General features: G+C 37.2%; 1 protein-coding gene across 14 annotated transcripts in view; it reads right to left on the reverse strand.

Annotated features, from left to right (window-relative positions):
* The window catches only part of PAM (peptidylglycine alpha-amidating monooxygenase), a 275,420-nt gene that overhangs the window by 83,112 nt on the left and 179,541 nt on the right, over nucleotides 1–12,767 (reverse strand). For all 14 annotated transcript variants that reach the window (XR_009054246.1, XM_057738350.1, XM_057738340.1 and 11 more), the window contains 2 exons: nucleotides 7,167–7,252; nucleotides 5,579–5,662 (listed from right to left, as the gene is read on the reverse strand). Coding sequence is in view for 13 of the 14 variants with exons in the window: in XM_057738350.1 (XP_057594333.1) it covers nucleotides 5,579–5,662; nucleotides 7,167–7,252 (170 nt within the window). In the remaining variant the exon portion in view is untranslated. The remainder of the gene's footprint in view (nucleotides 1–5,578; nucleotides 5,663–7,166; nucleotides 7,253–12,767) is intronic.

Consider the following 12,767-nt stretch of genomic DNA (forward strand, 5'->3'; position numbering starts at 1 on the left):
CCGGTTTTTGCTGTACAACAAAGTGCATCATCTGTAGTCCCTCCCTTCCGCGACTCCTTCCCACCCTCCCTACCCCAGCCCTCAGAGTTATCACCCATCACTGAGCTGACCTCCCAGTGTTATGCAGCAGCTTCCCACTAGTCATCTGTTTTACATGTGGTAGTGTGTATACGTCAACGCTACTCTCTCACTTCACCCCAGCTTCCCCTTCCCCCCATCACCCCATGTCCTCAAGTCTGTTCTCTACATCTGCATTTTTATTCTTGTCTTGTCTTTAGGTTCATCAGTACCATTTTTTTAGATTCCATATATGCTGCCACCTTATTTAATTTCATGAGACACATAATATATTTGGGAAAATTCTGTCCAAAATGTTTTAAGGTTATAGTACTTACAGTATTAAAACCTTAGTTTTCTGGAAAACTTGGCTACTGAAAATGATTTGTTCTTTAAGGGTTCTAACTAGAATTATGTGATCTGATTTTACTAATACAACCCTCGAAATTTGGAGATGAAACATTTCAGGGCTCACTCTTACATAATGGAGAGTTGAAAACAGGATCCCTAGGTTTCATTCATTTCATTTATACTGTAAATATTAAACACTCACTCTAAGGAAAATGAATTGTTTAGCTGTACGCCCAGGAACATGCTAAAATGTAGGTGTACTTTGAGGGCTGTGATGAGGAGGTAAGAGCAAGCTCTGTGTGCATGTGTGTATGTGTGTGGTCTGCATCTTTGATAATACCTGTTAGTTTTCTTATATGCACCAAGAGCTTAAGGACAGTAAGTAGTTTATAGCTTGGAAATTTTGCCAACTCAAAGACAGTCAGAGCTTACGCACTTGGGAAGAAATTCTTGCCTCCTTTTTTATGACATCAGCTCCAACTTCAGTTGGTGAGTGCAAGAGTTTTCTAATTTGAGAAATGAGTTATTGTTGGAGACTAGTAAGCTAATGCCAGAAACTGGAAAGAAGAGGCCTGTTTTCTTAAGATTCCCCTGGGCCAAAACATCTAGAAGTAAAGTGGCAAATCTCTGCAACAATCTCAGGAGAATCTTCCCTGTGGAATAAGACTTTACAGAAAAAAATTGGCAAAAAAAAAAAAAAGGCGGGGGGGGTGGGGGCGGAAGGACCAGAAGGAATCTCGTTTCCACTATGCTAATTTCCTTAAGGGCAGGGACTCGGTCTTGCAGTTTATCCCTGTATAACTGAACTATGAATAACAAAAACAGCTGTAGAGAACAGAAAACAGAGCATAACTAGGAAACTTCCACTGGCAACGTGACAGACATAAACACAGTTCTATGTCTAAACACAACAAGAAATTTTGACACCCTTGAAAAGTAACCAACACATTCTTTATAATATGGGCAACTATGACAAAAGGTTGCATTTAGGAGAATTTACAGCACCTTAAAGCCTTTTATAGGAACTATAATGATAGTTGCTGACATCGAGTGCTTACCAGATAACTTTATCGGAACCATTATGATCCCATTTCATAGATAAGGAGGACAGAGGGGTTTAGAAACTAGGTAAGGATAACAAAATTAGCAAGTGCCACTGCCTGGCCATCTGGTCTTAGAGTTTCACTACGTAACCAAATATGCTTATACTGGACATACATTTCTAATTTGGTTACATTCTGTTTTCCACAGGATATTAATTGATAAAAAGTTATAAAGCTTCCAGAGCCCCATCCAGGCTCACCCTGCCTCTAAACACCCCAATCTTTCTTTCTAAGGCTGGCAGCTTTTCCACGCACTCAAGACTAGGACCGAAGTGGAAATCTGATCAGGTTACTGCTGATAAGCACTCTGGGTACTTTCAGAATAAAGTCCTAACAAGGATCTGCATGGTCTGGTCCCTACCTTCCAGCTCTCTTCTCATTTCTTACCACTTCTCCCTTTGCGTTTATTTCACACTCCAGCAAGGCCAAATCACCAGGAGTTCCCTATGGACATGAGGTTTCTCACTCCCCCATGTCCACGAACATACTTTTACCAAATTTGTAAGGAACGTGTCTTTCCCCTGCCCCCACCTATCTGCAGGCCCCTGATCACCATTCAAATCTTTGCAATGGATGCATCTTCTAAGAAGCCTTTCCCAGACGATGTCTCCCTGCCCTTCCAGGCAGACCTGTTCTGCTCCGCCTCTGCAAGGCCTCAGTATCTGGGATGCGTTTCTATTACTGCCTGTAAGCACACTGTTCTTTGCTTATCTCTCCTGCTGGAATGTACTAAACTCCTCTGGGCAAAAAGATCAGTATACCCAGCACTAACTAGCCCAGGTCTGACATTAGGACCAACACGGCATTTAATAAAGTTGGGTCCTTTTAAATGATGCTTTTACAGCTTCACATTCTGCTCAGTTTCCAAAATAAACAACAACCAAAACAAAATAAATATTTCAGGTGATCCCACAGACCAATCTTTTCCTACTACTAGGTCTCCTAGTAGAAGACATACCCAGCTGGCTTCAGGTTATGTTCTCTCTGATACTTTATCACATTCCAACAAATTTCAGAATTTGTCTTACCTTCACTGTTGATGCTTTATGAAAGAAAAGTCGTAGGCTTCTCAACACTCTAAAACCTTCCCTGTGTGGAAAAATGCTCATACTCTTAAGCCAAGCATTTCCCCACTTTTCAGTAGAGTGCAGTGATTTCCTCATAGTGTTAATCTGTTTCTGATTTATAATTTATATTCCTAAAAATATCATGAATACTTTTAACATTGTGAAGTTCAAATCTTCACTGACACTAGGATGATTATATATATATGTAAATATATATAATACATATATAACATATCTATAATGCATTTTTAATCATTAAAAGATATGATATTATGATTCTACTTCTAGGTTCATCTGGAGATAAGTGTGCGATCACAATATAGAACCTTTTTAAAGTATAAGTCACTTCTTATAGTTAATCAGGTACATACAGATTTACTTTAACTCTTTTCTGTCAGGAGGGTATGAGTGGGAACGTAGAGCACTAACTGACAGGTACTGGCAGGTACTTAACATAGGGCGTATGTTTGTGGCATTTAAAAACATGAAGAGAATGTTATAACATTTTAAAGGAAAAAAAAAATCACACAATCCTGTCTTCCATGCTTATTGACTGTTTCCTTTTATACCTTGTTCCTTATAATCCTTGGAAACCTACAAGCATACGTAGGGTTTTATGTAGTCTGTATAAAATTTTATGATTTGCTATTTTTGTTGTTATAACATTTATTTAATTAGTCCCCTAATAAGGGACATTTGTTAACTTTCCAGGTTTTCATATTACTAGTTAATGGTATATAAACAACTATGGGTAGGTAGCTCATTAGATGAAAACCCAAAAAATCCAACAAAACCCTTTCTTTAGTTTAGGATGAAAGCCTAGAGCAAGTTTTTAATGTTTTGTATAAAATGTATATAATATGATAAAGTTACTTTCCAAAACATTGCACTAATTTGCAAAGCTCCCCAAACTGTAGCATATTCATCCAAACACTGGCAGTCCTGGGTTTTATAATTCAATCTCCACTCACACCCAATTAAGTAAATGAAAAATGCTCTCTTGTTTTAGTGCGGTTTGATATTTTCCCATGTGTTTACTTACTATTCTAAGCCACGTATAGCTTAAGGCACAAGATAGTATCTAATGCTACTGAATGAATTATATGGGTGAAATGTTTTTTGTTTACATTTTTATTACATTATAATAAGATCTATGAATTATAGGTCCTACCTCATATGCACCTTCTTTTAGAAAAATAGTTCTCAAAAAAGTGAAAAATGAAAAACTAGTATGAAAGTTTCTAATCAGTCTCTTATAGTAAATAATAACTATATATTTATATATTTAATATCATACTTTTAAATTACCCATTAGACATAAATAATAAAACAAAATTAACTCCTCATCAGCAAGAAGTTAAACTAAATTATTACAGTAATATGTTTTAAAAACTAGTATATTATGTATCATTCATTTCCCCTGGGGTATCAGCATAGTATCTGTTAGGAGTACTACCAAGCTGAGAGGAATCAGGTTGAAAAGAAAAGTCTAGAGTTCTATAGAGGGGTGGAGAGTGGGGGTGGGGGTGTGTATGTGTGGATGCGACCAGCTACTTTAGTTGTGGTGACTGGGCAAAGCCTTCCTTGCGTCTTTGGAAAAATAACAGTCTTGTCAATGCTTTGGAAGTCAGCAGTCTTAGAATCTGTCTGTTCTCCCAATACCAACATGGTCAATTTTTAGAGCAGATAATGTGTGTCTTTGTTCCTCAAACACGAACATTATTTATTCCTCTGTTTTCAACAAAACCTTGGCTCGGCACTACCATTAACAACTTAAGATTTTAGGTTCTGTTCCAAAAATGGAAAGCTATTTATATATAACTCAAAGCATATTTTTAATATAAAACAGGTTTTACTTGGAAATTAGGTTCATAAGCTGGTCCTCAGGATCTTGTTAAATCGATAATATATCTGACTGCAGTACTAATTATAATTTTTCAATTACATAAATTTATTCTTTAAAAAATTTTCATTGGAGTATAGCTGACATAAATGTATTCTTTCCAACATCCTTTTCCAGAGGAAGACTGCATTTATGTCCTAGTCCTGAATACTGAGAAGCTGTGGAACCTCTCACCATGGGATGGTCTCAGTAAAGGCCCCAGGGGATATTTCATAAGGCAGAGATGGACATGTACTTCTACACTTGGTTGCTGGATAGAAAGCTAATATACCTAGAGAGCAAAATGTACTAGGTTAGTAGAAATACAGTGTTAAATCAGAGAACTCGAGAAAACATGTGTGAGTCAGCAAGACAAAGTGGAAAGGCTGACAAGCCAGGAAGACTGCTTAATATTTACACTCCCATGAACACCAAAGTGTGAACCTGGAATGCAGTCAGAGTTTGACTAAATGCAGCAAAAGGAATAACAGGCAGAGTCTTGGGTGCTTTGGGAACAGGGCCCCTTCCTCATGTTAATGATTCTATAATAAAAAAGGTGCACTTAAACAAAGTGCATAGTAATATGGGTAGACCAACAAGTGTCTACGGTAGTGTTCAGCAGCCTCTATGGTGTGGCTGGGGTCTGTGCATCAGTGCATCAGTGCAGTGGACAACAGATGAAAGTGGCAAGCGTGGCTTTCAGATAACGCATTGACATTCCCTGGTATTGCAAAACATATGGACTCTCCAGTGGCTTGCTTCTAGTAATATAAATAAATTACTAGTCCCTATTCTTTCTGACACTGCTGCTTAGAAGGAATCTCTTAATAGGAGAAGATGAATAAGATAATACTTCGGAAAGGAAGAGAACCCTAAAGTCAGCATAAGAGAAAGCACAGCAGGATGCAAAAGCGAATATGTGCCTACGAGGTTATAACTTTCAAAATAAAAGTCACTTCTTCAATGGTCCCAAATTCCAAGAGACAGAAGCAGATGTTTCCTAGTGGGCGGAGGATGTAGTCAATTTTTCATTTCATTATACAGATAATAGTTAGTACATATATTTTAAACAGTATAGTACTGAAAGTTGAGTTTAGTTCCAACATTTCAAAACTTACCTCTAAAAGCACTAATATCCCCATAGTGTACTTGCAGTACAAAGTATTTGCTTCCAGTTTCTCCTCCAACTCTGAATCCAACACCTGAAGATTTGCAAAAGAAGATAAAATTAATATTTTAGAAATGGAAGTTTAAAATAGAGCTAATCAAAGGTTGCTGATCTATGAAATCCAAATGGAAAGAAAGTAGCATATAACATGAAATTATGTTATATGAAAGTGGAAATAAACTAGGCATTCAATGAAAGTCTCTAATATGACCTACCATTCCTTCTCAAAGCTCTGATAGAATTCTATTTGTAGTCTCCACTTCAGAACCAGAGTAATCACTTACACTTTAAGAGGACAATTCACTCATTTTCAAGAAACAGAACAGAACAAAACAGAACAAAAAATTCTGTCTTTGTTGATTACATAACAGACATACATAACCCCATTTTTTCATTTTGTTTTGTATACGCTCATATTCATTTTTACTTTCTGATTGACTATGGGAAACAGACTTCTTAGGACCATCTTAGGAGAACTGTTTCTCTTCCAATGTGAAAAGAGGTATCTGCAAAAATTTCACTGAAGAAACCAATTACCTACTAGACTACAACGTCAATAAATTTTGGGGATCTGAATGGTTCCTAAGAGTCTTACTATTAGTAGAGTTTGCTAGTAAGCTAAAAAAAATCTACAGAGAAAATATTTACTGATAGAGAAAAAAAGTTTTTATCTTTTCTACTAATGGATCTTAAAAACGTCAACAAATCTACAACAAACTTCCCTATATTAGTTTCCAAACTTGCTGCCTGGTAAAATGCTAGAGAGGATTCTGACACTCATTTGAAGTCAAGCAAAACAGATATCAAACCACTGGGCTCAAGAGAGGCTCAAGGATATATTTACAAAACAAGGAATATAGCCAATATTTTGTAATAACTATAAATAGAAAGTAACCTTTAAAATTACATACAAAGATTAAAAATTAAAAAAAATATTAGTGCAGGCATGAGTTAGGGAGGCATCACAGAATGCCATCCCTCCATCCCTGAACCATGGCCGTCCTATAATGTATCAGAGTTGCATATTTCCTTTGATACTAAGAACCACCCAGGTAATAAAGGGAGTCTGGTAATTCACTCACACATCGGGAGCTATGAACAGTTTAGAAGTGAATTCAGAAAGCCAGCTGAGGTTTGGCATCACATTAAATACCCAGGTTCCAGGACTATTAAAAAAAAAAATCTGTTTGCTGAAATGGCAATTTATGTAATTCCTAGCTCTCTTGGCTCGTGAAATGCTCCTGCTGTCAAGAACCAATGTGCCTTAGGCCAAAGGTGGCTTGAGGTGTACTTGGTTATTTTCTAATTCTATCTAAACTGTTGTGTAAGCAAATTACTTACCAAAGAGAAGCAGAGAAAGAATAACTACCAAAATGAAACCTTTTCAATACAAAGCAGGCAATAAGGGTACTTTTTAGTGTGAAACTGCAACATAGAACATGGTCAACAGCTGTGGGAAAGAACACATATTAAGAAGCACTTTGGAAACAAAAACTAAGCAGCCTAATATAAGACTATCCAAGAGGTCTCAGGTATACCTTTGGGGAGTCTGGTTGGGGGAGCATTTCTTGCCCAGGCATATAGAATATTGGCTTTATCTGTACAGGTTCCTTCATCACAAAACCTGAAGGAAAAAAAAAGTAGCTATCAGTGAAGATTCAATTAGTAAAATGCATAAATCTCTTCCCTTGGGAGGTATTTGAAAACAAGTAAAGAAAAGTACATCAATATACTGTCATTATAGTTGTATCAGCTTCAAGACTGTAACAAAGACTGGAGCAAAGAACAATATTATATGTGAAAAAAGCACACATAAAAGGAGATTTGTCTGTTAGTTGCCCAATGTGAAACAATCCTGTGAGGCAGATATACAGCTTATAATTTATGTCCATCCTTTGAATGTACTCTATGTAATTAGGTAGAAAAGTCAGCATTACATAAAGAGTGTGTAAACCAAAGCTAATACAGTGGAAATCTGGACGTGGACTAAATGTCATATGCGTTTCCATTTGCGGATCAGTGCTATTAATAAATCTCTGGCCACAGCAACCAACAGTACATAGTGCCTACCTTTAGCAGGGTGAACAATACAAGTGTATCCCACTTACAGGGTTCTTGTGGCTTTTCTAAAGTGTATGAACACTGCTTATGCCATGTACAAACTGTTTCAAGTCACTTAACCTTAAAGAGCCTCAGTTTTCTCTCTTGTGAAACAGGGCTAGTTATACTTACCTCACAGAGTTGTTCTGTAAATCAAATGATATATAAATGAAAGCACTTCATAAACCTCAAAGCACTATACCAGGGTAATGCATTATTTAACAAAACATTCTCTCTATATAAAGACTCACTGTTGAGAAGCAGTGTTGTACAGTCAAAGGAGCACAGGCAGGAAGGCTGATCTGGAACTGAACCCCACAACCTCCCCTTAATAGCTGTGTAGCGTGGACATGTTCATCAGCCCTCAAAGGCCCATCTTCTGTGTGGAGACCTCTCTGACAGGCTGTGGTGGTGACACGTGTCAGACACCCAGCACAGCAACTAGCACATTGGTATCTATATGGTAGATCCAATTTCACAAATGGTAAGCTGTCTGACTCCAAATCACACATTTTTTTCCCCCATTACACTGTATCTCTTAGTTGGTCCTGTTATATATAATTTGACTTGTTCCAAACAGTGTTAGGTGACATTTTCACATTGCTTTTATATATTTGTGTTTTGAGAAACTGGCACCAAGCAAGGTCAGAGCCAGGAGTTTAGGCAGATGTGAAAGCTCTGAGGACTGTCAAGGACAACAACAAAGACAGCTTCTTGGCTGGGAGGGTGGCTCACGCAGGAGAAAAAGTGCACCGCCCGTGGCCTGGAAGGGAAGCGAAGGCAGACCGTGGTGGCTTCCTAAACAGGTTAGAAACTGAGCCTGGAAACCTGGAGAACACCCAGGCCATACTCAGAGGCAGGGACTCCTAACATGCTTCCTGCTTACAGCCAGCAGTGGGGGGAGAGGATAGGCAGTAAGTGCAGACAACTGTTACTCATCTGAATAAAGGGCCAGGAACCAGGAGGTTCCCATGAGGTTATGTTTAGCAAATGCTCTTGCTTCTCTAAATCAGGCTGCAGAAAGAAACGGGGTAACATGCAATGTAAAATGCGTCCACCAGCGGCTTCTTACTGTTCACTGTCAAGAACAATATACTTGTGATGAAGGATCATTACCACGTGAGATGTGTGCGTCGGAACAAATGTCTGTGACTTCCTTGTGCCGAGTGTGCTAAAAGGCTTGAGGTGTTGGACAGGACCCAAAAGCAGAATTTCCCTCCTTGGCCTCATGCTATAATAGTTTAAGAAATGAGACTGTCAGATGTGATGAACTTGGTATCTCACTGCTGTGAGCTACTAAAATTTAAAGATCTGGACGGCAATTTTCATAGCTTTCAACAAACATCATAAATATACAAGTGCTTAACATCAGTGCGATGACAGTCTTAGGTTAAACAAGATAATTGCTTCCTCTGATATGGAAGTCAATTCAGTGTATGACTAGAAAGAACCAGAATGAAATATAACAGAGAAAACTGGTTTAGCAAATTTTTCTAAGCTATTGGGTTGGCCAAAAAGTTTGTCCGGGTTTTTTTCCATCACATCTGACGGATACATATCTGATTATGTCATTTGCTGGCACAAATTCTTTCAAATGTTTCCCTAAAATAACACCAAAATAAAACACTGTAGCATAACACATGAGGCTTTTATGATCTGAGCCCTTGTTACATCCCCAGAAAAAAATCCCTTTTCAGGCATGCCAAGTTGCTGCCAGTTTCTAATCTCTCTCTTCTCCACTGTTCTCTTCTCCTGGAAAAGCCCTTCCCCAACTCTCCGCCTGACAACCCTGTAGTCACCTTCCCATTCAAGATTCAATTCAAGTCTTCCTCCTCCTTCTCTGATGCCCGTCCCACCCAGCTTGCATCCTAAGTATCAGCTTACTTATCTCCTCTCCAACCAGACTGTGTAGACTTTGAGGTTTGGGTCATGTCTTTCACCCTCTACTGCCAGCACCTGCATCCCTGCCTGGCACTTAATAAATATTCAAGAAATATTTGGGGAAGTTAACTTCTAAGTAAATTTTTTTTTAATATGCAAACACTTAAATAGTTGAATCAGCCTAAGTTTTATTGTACTGTCAAGTATAACATTTAAAAAAATTTTAGTTAAAAAGTTTTAACTAAAATATTAAGTAACAATAAATTTGAATTATTTTTTGCCTGGTATTTTGTATACATCGGCTCCTACCTACTCTCATAAGAACATTGCAAGTAGGTTATACTTTACAGCTGAATAAGCTCAGAGAATTTAAGTAACTTTCAAAAGGTCACACAGCCAAGCCATGATTCAAAGCTCTGGCTGTCACACTCCCTTATATCTCTATTCATGAGACTGACTTATGGTCAGAGACTTCATGGTATTATATGAAGATCAGCTTTGATGATTACTATCATACCTGAACTAAATTGCAATTTGAGTATGCAATTCTAAAATCAAATTTTAGATAAAATAAGTTCTTCTGACTTATTTGCAAAGAGACAATGCTTTTATATTTTATTCTCTTACCAGGTCTGGTAAAAGAAGAGCCCCAAGAGCAAACTTTGATTTTAAAATCCTGCTTTATAATTTTTAAAAAACTGTATAAAACTCGAGGCTGAGTACAGAATGACTCACTGGAGGGCCCTGGGATATTGAAACTCATTCAAAAACTTAATGAGTGAGAGGACTAAGTGAAGAGGAAAAACAAGAGGCCAAGAGAAATAAGTCCTACAATGGATAACATAAAGGAGTGGCAAAGAACATTTGGATAAACTCTTTGCACCTTTTCATTTTCAAATTTCCATTTCCCATTTTAAATGGAAACAGCATCACATTTTCTCCACATAAAATGACCAACAGAATAAAGATAGTATTACAGTTGTTGGCTTTCCAAAAACGGTCCTCTAAAAATCGTGAGAATTTTTACCGTTCTTATTAAGAAGAGTATTAAGGCTAGGAAGCAAAGTAACCCGTGATCAATGGCTGTTGTAATTTCAGGCCTCATCGACCAGGTTTCTTATTCTTATAATTCTAGCAGCTTCTCCTAAAGGCTCTCTAGATTAAACCAATTAATTGTGAAAAGATTCACATAGCTCCCTAGTGCTTTCTCAGCAGTCATACCCAAAATGATGAGAATTAACATTTGAAAATAAAACTACTCTGGATTCTTGGACCTTTGCTGTAGAACCTTTTCACCTCTAATCCATGGGGAAACCATTCAGATGGCATGAGTATTTCCGGCTATGCCATCTCTGAAAAGTGCTAGCCTGTCATTCTGAATTACCCAAATAAAGCATGATTGACTGTTAAAGTACTCCTCTGGTTCTATCTGTTAAAAGGCTAGTTAAAATCCAAGGATACTCAGGGAAAATCAGAACTGATACGTCATTTCTTCTTTTACCTGAAAAAAAATTTTTTTAAATAAAATTGTCATGCCCTAAAGTTAAGTTTATATCGTCTTAAATTCCAATTTTTATGCATTAGGTATCTAACGGAATCACAAGAAAGTTAATCCAAAGTTAGAAAGTTTCTTTAAGAAACACACTTAAAAATCAATGGCATGTGTGGAATGTCCTTACTTTTCAAATTTACATCCAGCATGAGTCAGGTATTCAAATTTCATTAACTGCTCTATAAACCCATAGAACATATTTCCCAATTCAGACAAATCCTATGTGAATTTCAATGCAATGGGTATGTATAAACATAATAATTAGAAGGATACTTAATGAGAAAGCTAAATAGGAGCGGTGATTAAAAGGCAGCAGCCTGAAAAATAGCACCACAATATCTAGGCATCATCCACACTCCCCACCCCACCTCACTCCTCTCTACCAACAGATTAGAGAGGCTCTAAAGTCTATAAGAGCAGAAGGTATATCTGTTTTGTTTACACCAAATTTTCAGTGTCTAAGAATGCCCTTGGTACACAGTAGATGGTTAATAAATATCTTATAATAAATGAACAAAGATAATAGTTACCATTGATTAAGTACTTCTATGTACCAGGAACTGCAACAACCATATGACTTATACGCCCTCACTTATCCTTTGTGATGGCCCAATTAGGCGGGATTAGCAGCCCCCTTTTATAGATGAGGAAACAGACCAACACAGATTAAATATTTTGACCAATGTTTATTACAACTATCAAGTAGTAGAACTGAGATTTGAACCCAAGATGCTCTGATTTCAAAGTTCTGGCTCTATATTAAATGTTATAGCACTGTGTTATAATACTGTTATAATACTGTTATTTAACGTAAATACTTGTCAGAAAATAACAATGTTCAAAATTATGTAATGTTAGTTTCTGTTGAAAACTGTCAAAACAGTTACAACCATGCCATGCTATTTTATTAAAGCTGACACTAGTCCACTAAGAATTGGTCAGTTGCTAAGGAACTCCTAGTAATACCTCTAATACAGGCACTTAAAAATTAGACAAGGAATATGATCATTGGTGACTAGAAGTTAAAGCAAGATGCCAACTATATTTTAATGAATATTCTTTATACTATTCAGATATGCAACATAATATGAATCTGTTACAATATTAAAATAGAAAAAGGAAATGGATGCGATTAACTTTAGCCTAGCAGTAATTTATGTCTAAACTTTGCTGCTACACTCAAAGACACATTTTATAGTGCTTAGAACAAGGGATAGCACAGATTTTGGAGATTGTGTTATTTTTATTTATACTATCAAGGATGTTATGTATGCTAAACTTTAGAAGTTTCATTATGGCGGAAGAAACAAAGAGAGGGTTGCAGAAGATACTCTGTGAATCTTGCTGTATAGTGTATGGATGACAGGTAGCTAGGATGTGGAGAGGGTGCATAAAGGCAGCATATGCAAATAACATTCTCAACCAAAGAATCATTAGCTTCATAAGGGAGGCAACAAAGCTGTAGACTTTCCTGGGAAGTAACATCACCCTAAAAAATCCCCAGTCATTTAAATGAGTAACCAAGCAGAGTGTCTCACATACAGGGAGATGTTCCATGATGCTGTATGTGAGACACTCTGCTTGGTATATATATATACACACACAC

Source organism: Hippopotamus amphibius, chromosome 1, assembly GCF_030028045.1.
Source record: "Hippopotamus amphibius kiboko isolate mHipAmp2 chromosome 1, mHipAmp2.hap2, whole genome shotgun sequence".
Taxonomy (NCBI): domain Eukaryota; kingdom Metazoa; phylum Chordata; class Mammalia; order Artiodactyla; family Hippopotamidae; genus Hippopotamus; species Hippopotamus amphibius.